At 44.0% G+C, this 8,703-nt stretch overlaps 1 protein-coding gene across 7 annotated transcripts in view; it reads right to left on the bottom strand.

Moving 5' to 3' along the window:
• Positions 1 to 8,703, bottom strand: part of HMBOX1 (homeobox containing 1) — a 123,480-nt gene that overhangs the window by 14,276 nt on the left and 100,501 nt on the right. For 2 of the 7 annotated variants that reach the window (XM_077331895.1, XM_077331924.1), the window contains 2 exons: positions 4,479 to 4,573; positions 4,188 to 4,289 (listed from right to left, as the gene is read on the bottom strand). In XM_077331895.1, the coding sequence (XP_077188010.1) occupies positions 4,188 to 4,289; positions 4,479 to 4,573 (197 nt within the window). The remainder of the gene's footprint in view (positions 1 to 4,187; positions 4,290 to 4,478; positions 4,574 to 8,703) is intronic. The other 5 variants (XM_077331904.1, XM_077331914.1, XM_077331931.1 and 2 more) reach the window with 5 other exon arrangements.

Genomic DNA, 8,703 nt, shown 5'->3' with positions numbered 1-8,703 from the left:
TACTACGGTATATTTCCTCTGCCATTGTAGTGTATTTAATACCATTAGCTATTTTTAAAAGTATTGTTGTTATTACCTACCTATATTCTAAAGTATACAGCCAGTTTGGTAGCCACAAAAGAAAAAAAACAGAGAAAGAGATCACGTTTCAAGTCCCGTCCCATGAGGGAAGCAGGACGAGGAATACGGGCAATACGTGTGCATGGGGGTAGTTCTAAAGTGCTAGGGGGTGATTTTCTTTTTTGTGCTGAACACATAGTCAAAAGATGTTCTATTTCTGCAAGGCAACGAACCCAATAGTTCATGCAAGGTGGGTGAGACTTTGTAATTTCAATCATCTTCAGATTCCAGTGAGCAGGCTGAGAGTGGGAAGCAATTACTGGTAGAAACTTGCTCAGTGGATTTTTATATCGAAATCCCAGGTTCAAATCCCCATGAAGGACACAGAGCAAACTGCAAGAACTGAGGCATACCACTGCCTTCCCCCCAACCTACCTCACAAGATTGGTGTGTGTGTGTGTGTGTGTGTGTGTGTGTGTGTGAGAGAGAGAGAGAGAGAGAGAGAGAGAGAGAGAAATACTAGATAATTCCATTTCTATCACACTGATCTCCAAGGAGGAACTAGGCCAGAAACCTCAATGTGATGATGCCACTGTCAGCCCTTTACCACATGGATCTTCCATACTATTTTGACCAACATATTTATACCCTGTCCTTGTGCTGGGGATCTCAGGGCCACGTACGCTACGTTATCCAATTGACCCTCAAAACAACTGTGTGGTGATAAGGTGTGGCCAGGTAAAAGACATTTAACTCAATATTTAATATTTAACTTTCTGGTGGTTGACATTTGAACTTGACTCTACCCAGTTTTCATCCATCACTCTGTTCTTGGCACCACATCATGCTGGATACTATGCTCAAGTAGCCAACTCAGTTGATCATGAGAGAGAACAGAGAAGATGGAGTCTTAAGCACATATAAAGACAGCAAATAGGAAAGGTGCAGCCAGTGATGGACTCTTCCATTCAGATTTGCAGGGGATGCCACGAAGACACTCTCCTGCACCTGTGCCACTATTTAATCCAGGGGTAGTCAAACTGCGGCCCTCCAGATGTCCATGGACTACAATTCCCAGGAGTCCCCTGCCAGCGAATGCTGGCAGGGGGCTCCTGGGAATTGTAGTCCATGGACATCTGGAGGGCCGCAGTTTGACTACCCCTGAAAAAAGTACTAGTAAAAAATATGGCCAATGAAAAAACTGAATTTAAAGGCATCTAAATTTCAAATGACAACTAGTCATCTAGGATAAGGCAAAAAGTGTTCCAGAATTTTTAAGGTGGTTGGGAGAATAGCAATACAGCAAAGCGAATATTTTTGAGCTGTTGTAATCAAAGCAGGATTAAGAGCATGGGAATGCTTGTTTTTACAAACACTCTTCAAGGATATTAGACCAAGCAGAGACCCTTTGTGCTATCACTTTGGCGGACAAAATGCCAACTCACCCCATTCATCTCACCCTTCCCCCCCCCTCCAAACAATACACTAACATTTTCCAGCTCTTTGTTAACAAGAAAAACTACCTACACAGACCCACAGAGCACAAGCATGTTGCACCCATTAAAACTAATTCTGTCACTTTCCCATCAACGTCACTCTAAATGGGGAGGGCAGATTTCCTTGTTCCTTTTTCCTGCCTCAGCTTTCCACTGCTTTTTATGCCATGTAGAACAAGTTCTCCAGAGTGCTGATTGTTTTAACTATGTAACCAAACACATCTCCAAGCACCACACTACTTCATCAGTTGGGTGCTATGCATCGCAATGCATTTATAAATGCCACACTCCATCTAGCAAAAATCAAAGGACGCATCCCCAGTTTTTTCTAAGGATGCAGATTTATGTTTGATAAGTCTGGGAAGGCTCAGATGGGGCATGTGCTGGTAGAATTGTGGAAGCCTTACATGTCCCTTATATTACTTCAATTATAGCAAGATCCATAATACCATATTGTATAAAGCTATCTATATGTAAAGAATCTATGCGTTCAAAATATTGACAGGAAATAGAGAACATTATGCTTTAAGCGATACTCAGTCCACCATTGGCCAATGAGCTTTCTGTAATAATAATTATATCGTCTTTTGACTGTCCTTCATGTTAGAACCCAAGGTGGATCAGTAGTTGCATTTCCCAGCCATAATATTTTATGCAGCTGGGTAAAACCTATCCCCATCCCCTGAATGCTATGCCCCAACCCAAATAGCTTGGAGGCATATGGAGACTCACATTTTCATGCTCTCCCCACAGTGGAAGTAACTGCTAGCTTGGCAGACCAGAATCTAATTGACAATTTGCATAGATGGAAGGACCCATTTCAAATTAGTCATCAGCCATGTTTAAATATCTAGGACACTCCCATTTCAAAAGCTCATGGCAAAGAACAATAATTTAAAACAATCACCTGAATCTAGCGATTGCTTATTCATTTATTTATTCAAAAGTCTGAGATACCTTTCTAATTTAAAGAGCTCATAGGAATATATAAATGTAACCACATTCAGGGCTTTTGTACAGTTCCCTTATTTTCTTCTTCTTACAGAGGGAGTGGTTATGATGGATACCCCACAGGGTTACCTTCTGTTCATTTCAATGGAAGATGAAGGGATAAATTCCACTGGCCATAAACTATTAAATTCAGGCGTCGTCATGGAGTGGGAAGGGAAGGATATACAAAAGGGGAGGAGACTGTTGTCCACCCTTCCATGAAAGACCATAAAAGCAACCCTCTCCATCCTGAAGGCCAATTCACTCAATAAATATGGTCATGACGTCTGACTTAAATATGGCCAAATAATTGGTTAGCATGTGAGAAATTCATCAAGGAATAACTACTTTAGATGAAGCAATCTGACAGGCCCTTTATCAACATTTAATAATTCCTGTGCGTGGTCAGTCCTGCAACCAGTTTGCTCCAACAGATCCCCAGAGAAAAGTGCCAACAACTTTAATTGCTGAGTAAGAAACCCTGGCCATGGAATTATATTCCTACCATGCTGTGAAGCCTTAGTCTGCGAAGAATTCTGAAATTCTCCATAGACAGAGAAAAGTGCGCTGGAGGGGAGACAAATCATACAGACTACACAGACAGAAAGACTGGCCTGCTTTGGTCTCTCAGTTCTGTCTCTCTCCCTAGTGGCTAATTTTCCCTATGAGTTGGTAGGTTAAGGAGTAGGGGAAACTGAACAGGTCAAAAGATTGTGGTAAAATATAAACATGGATGATCTCCTTCCTTAGACATCTCGTTTTGAACCCCTCCAGGACCCTCTCACTGTTAGTGGGAGAACCTTCAAAAAGAGCTCTCACATGGTGAATTTAATATGTAGCCAGTGTGTATGAGGTTGAGCGACCATGACACCATGACAAAGGGGCTGGATGGGATTCACTCATCAGGCATCAAGCTGCCACATTTGTTAGGTCACCATCAATGCATTCATCTCTGGGAGAGGCACTAGGGAAGAGGAGCATGCATTCTGCATGCGTTGCACTGGAGGGGGGGGGAGGGAACCAAACACCTGTATAATGTAAGCAGAGCTGTGTGTTGTAAGCCATGGAAGCTCCAAGAACAGCAGGTATAATGTACCTTAAGTACCACCACACTGTTCAACAACACTGAGTTTTGTTTCCCAAATTTCAATTTATTATTTGGCAGGCAGTTCAAGTGATGGAGAAAGAGCTGGTGATCCTAACTACCGAGCCAATGAAATCAGAAGGTGTGGGTCAGCTGTTCTAAATGAGACAGCAGCTAAAGTAACATTAAAATGGCATCAAATTGCGGAAGGGTAACTGAATTGCTCTCTGGCCTACAGCCCTCTACTGTCCCCTACTGTCACTCCAAAAGTTGTTCAGTGATGGCCAGCACCACAGGTGCCTGCACAAATCTTCTCTGGAACTCAAAAGCAAATGCTGCCCCCCCCCCCAAAGTGCTACGTTCCCGCCTCCTTCTGGAGCTCTCAGGCCCAGAAGTGATTTGTGGGTTTAACATACAAGGAAGGGAAGTCACAGGACACACAGCTCTGGTTACACGGGATAAACAGAAAGAGGATTACTACACATGGTGAGGCGGTCTGGCAAGTTGATCATGCCCTGGTGTTTTTTCAAACTCATGTGAACAGAGTGTTAACTTGCTTGTTTTGAGCAGATCCTCCTGTCTTCTTCTAACTTCTCTGCTTCTCTGCCTCCCTCTGTACATCGTCCCTCCTCCTCCCCATTGCGTACTTGCCAAGTGTCCTGTTGTATGACAATAAATCCATGTGGGTCAACGATGGGGGGATCTGGGCCATTCCCCTTTCGGGACACAGAAGACTGCAAGAGCCACCGCCCTCCTAGCATTCCCTCCCACCGACAAATGAGGATTGGGGGGGCTTGTGGGAGGGGGCGCAGCAATCTGGGGCCTCTTGGCTTCCCTCCAATACTTACCTGCTCTGAATAGTCATTCCCGTCTACGTCGTCACTGTTGGAGTGGCCTCCAGGACTTTGTACATCTATGCCATGACTCTCCAGGATTGCTGCTTCTTCGAAAAAAGCAAATGGATCCCTGAATTATCTGCTGCAGGGTTACCGATATGGATGAAGATGAAAAATGGGAATCCTCACCTAGTGGGGCACACTCTTTCTTGTAAGAACCAGAAATGATAACTGAGGCTGTGTGTACTCCACGAGACATATATATATATGTTTATATTGAGAGAGAGAGATTGTTTTTAAAAAATTCTGCTCTAAAAGAAAAGAAACAAAACATTCGAAAACATGAATTATGCAATTGTGCTCAATCTGCAAGAATTAAAGACCTGCAAGTTCAGCAAATTTGCATAGCTCCAATTTATTCTGGTTTCATCTCGTTGCAGGCAGGGGCAAGGAATTGATGCGGTGCACTGAAGTCTGAGACCCCCTCCCCTGCTGGAAAGCTTATTTAGACCCTTGGCAGGCCTCAGAGATTTTAGCAGTGGCTTTCCTTGCACTCATGGTGAGGGGGAGTGAGACAAGGTCCCCCACCCTCCCCAATGACAACTCAACTTCTCAAGAAGCCAAATACTGCACCCAGCGTTATGCTTTGTGCTGCTGGGAAATTGTGGTACACAGACAACATTCACTTCCAAAACGTGTCTCAAGGCCAGAAGGCTCTTCTACCATAGGGTTAGAAAAAAAGAAAAAACCTAGGATAACAATGCCAGACTTATTAGCCTTGACAATGTTAATACTTCAGCAACAAGTTTAGAAAAATAAACAAAAAAATCTCTCTGAGTAAGTCTGTGCATCTCTTAGGTATTTTCCACTTGCACATGTGAGCGGATCTAGTTGGTTCTTACAATAAAGATGTGCCCTGTGTGGGATCCCATTTTCATCCTCATTTCAATATGGTGCAAGCCCCTTTTGTGTGTGTTGTTGCACTGTTAAAAAAGGAAAATTAATTTGGTTGGAGGCGCATGAAGGCTGGTTTTTCAAAAAGTTGCAGAAGCAAAATCAATTGTCAGCTGATTTTACATCGCTTTTTACAGCCCCCTGGCTAGATTCAGGATTTGGGAGCTGGCCCAAGAAGAACAGCCATGCAGCTACACTCCCCAAAAGGGGTGCCCAGAATCTTTTGTAACATCATAACTGAGGAGCAAACTCAGATAGCAGGTACAGTTGCAGGAATTGTACCCCATTATTCTGCACATTGTTCCTGGGTACTCTGCTTCGCTTGTGCCTCAGATATTGTGACCCCAGTAACCACCTGGCTGCCTTGCACAGTTTAGACAAATCTGCTGGAAGCTCCTTTTGGTGGGCCTCTGTGCAGCAACCTCCAGAAAATAGTTCTATATCGTGAGGGAAATAACTTGTTTTGTGTTGATCCAAGTTCTACTACTCATCAATTTCACTGGGTGCCCAGAGCTATGAGAGAAGGAGGAAAATGATTCCCTCTACACCCAAATCACAGTATCCGTAAGCCATCAAACTATTTCCTGAAGTAAAATGCAACAAACACTAGGGAAGGAAGTTACTCCAGCCCCTTGATTCCTTGGGTTGCCTTTTTCTACAGGCAAACTGATCTTTGACCTCTTAACCATGTCTTATTCCACCTCCTTGAAAAGCACTGCAAAAAAGGTTTTCTGAATCTGAATCCTTGGAGTACATGATTTGTTGGGTGAATTTAACGTGTCGTCCCATTCTCCTCCCCTTTTCTCTTATAAAAACCCTGGATTAATGGAAAACAGAGTTCCTACCAGGGTGGGTTTAGCTAGGGCAGAACATATGAAGCTGCCTTGAACTGAATCAGATCATTGTTCCACCAATGTCTACTCCAGGGGTGGCCAAACTGTGGCTGTCCAGATATCTCTGGACTACAACTCCCATGAGCCCCTGCCCGCACATGGCAGGGGCTCATGGGAATTGTAGTTCAGGGACATCTGGAGAGCCACAGATTGGCCACCCATAGTCCACTCAGATTGGCAGTGGGTCTCTACGGTAGCAGGCAGATGCCTTTCACATCACCTACCACCTGACCCTTGTTAAGTGCAGATGTCAGGGGTTGAACCTGGGGATTTCTGCATGCAAAGCCGAGGATCTAATATCGAGCCACAGATCGAATGTCTGTGACTGCATCTTCCTAACCTTTTGTTAATGTCAACAAGCAATTGCATGGGACTCCATGCAGAGAAGGGTGAGGGAGTGAAAAGTGAAATCCTTTTGAAAACCAAAGCAAATCCTATATATGGTTAGATTCAAATGTGTTGGTCTGAAGTAGCACAACAAAATCAGAGTCCAGTCGCATCTTTAAGACCAACAAAGATTTATGAGTATTAGAAAAGGAAGGCAAAAAAGATAGGCATTGAAGTATCTGTCTTTTTTTTTTCCTTTCCCAGGGTAACAACAGGTGCGCGAGAAGGGTGGTTTCTTTTAATGAAACCATTTAAGAGTGAAAGGGTTAAACTTCTCTCCCGGCCATGGCCATGGCCCCAATTCAGACTGAAACCCTGCATACCTGCTAGTCAACTATAAAAGACACTGATCCAGTGCCACATCTAGTTAGCAGTTGAATTAAAGTATACAAAAACATTTAAAAGAACAAGCCCTGCTGGTCCGCCTAGTACAGCATCATATTTCCTACAGGACCCCAACCCTTGGAAAAGCTACAAGCACAGAGGCTAAACCCTTCCTTTTATGTCGACTGTAAGCAAGCGGCACTGAGAGAGCTGCTATCTCTGAACATGAAGTTCCTCGGAACATGAAAGCCCTTTGAATGGTCTACAGAGCTAACCAGATGCTAAGAAGTAGGTTTTCAATCTGCTTAAACGGTGGTTGGAGAATGTTTGGGACACAGCAGCAATGGCTAAGTTGTAAATTTACAATTAAATACAGAGGAAGAAATAAGACACTCACTAGGAAAACTTATCCTACAGAACACTTTTAACACGATATTACTGATTTTTGCAATTAATAACATGGGAACTTTACATATGATGCATCCTATTCTGTATTACATCTGAATGATTCAAGTGTTTCCCCCTTCTCTCAAGACAAGGACATACAATCTTGGGCACTCAAAAGGACCGTATCCCTGCTTATTGCTGTTATTAGTTTGTATGACATGCCCAGAGTGCAGATTAGAGATTTTTAAATAAGAAGTATTTTACTTCAGCAGTGTGCCATGCACTGCAGCTTTTAGTACAATTTGGAGTCAGGGGTGGAGGTGGTGCAATAAAGAGGAACAGTGTAAGGGAAGAACTAAACAGGGAGACACAGGCGGACAACTTGGGAGTCCAGGCCCTCTTGGAAGTACACTGATCTGAGATGTCAGCAAACACGAAGCTGCCCTGGCATCTCAGCCAAACAACACTGGGCACAAATAACGTCTGGAAGGATCTCCCAAAAATACCTGAAGATGCAAGAAAGTATTTTCCCTGATGGCAGTAATATTCTTTCCCCCTTTAATGCTTTCTATCTTCGGGATAGCCTAGGCTCGTCCAATCTTGCAAGCCAAGCAGGGTCAGCACTGGTTAGTACGTGGAGGGGACGCCAACAAAGAAGTCCAGGGTAGCTTTGCACAGGTAAGCAATGGCAGATGACCCGTGACCATCTCTTGCCTTGGAAACCCCAAGGGGGTGCTGTAATTCAGCTGTGATGCCCCCCCCCCCTTCAGCGAACCCTTCCCACTGCAATTTGTCTGCTGCAAACTGTGGAAGGATCCTAGGATGAACCATCAAGCTCACATGCCACACGGGGCCAGTCCTATGAGCTGCTGAGAGAGTTTGCTCAGCCCTCTGTAGCTGTGCACTGCAAGCTTCAAAAGCCCTGTCTTTCCAGGAACTGCCATTAACCATCCTTTTAATGGGGAGTCCCTCATAAACTGCCAAGGAACTTCCAAAAGTAACCCAGGGATTTCCAGAAAAAAAAGTTCAAAAGCCACATTTGGAAATTCAAGCTTTTGGTGTGACGCTTGAACGCTAACCTGACTTGTGTGCATGGGCTTTCAGCGTGGTCTGGGAAATAGAGCAAGGAAGGCACAAGAACTGTTTCCACCAAGCCTTCTAGGCCCCCATCAAGTCCCAGAATTGCATTTGTTTTGCTTCATTAATACCCCGCCCTTCCCCTCAAGGAGCACCCAAAGTGCATTGTTTTCCGTCTCTCACTTTTGTCCATTTACAAAGATTCCCGTTAATGC

Source organism: Paroedura picta, chromosome 1 (assembly GCF_049243985.1).
Source record: "Paroedura picta isolate Pp20150507F chromosome 1, Ppicta_v3.0, whole genome shotgun sequence".
Classification (NCBI taxonomy): Eukaryota; Metazoa; Chordata; class Lepidosauria; order Squamata; family Gekkonidae; genus Paroedura; species Paroedura picta.
The sequence above is the reverse complement of the archived record's forward strand: the minus strand, read 5'-3'. Positions and strand labels throughout refer to the sequence as shown.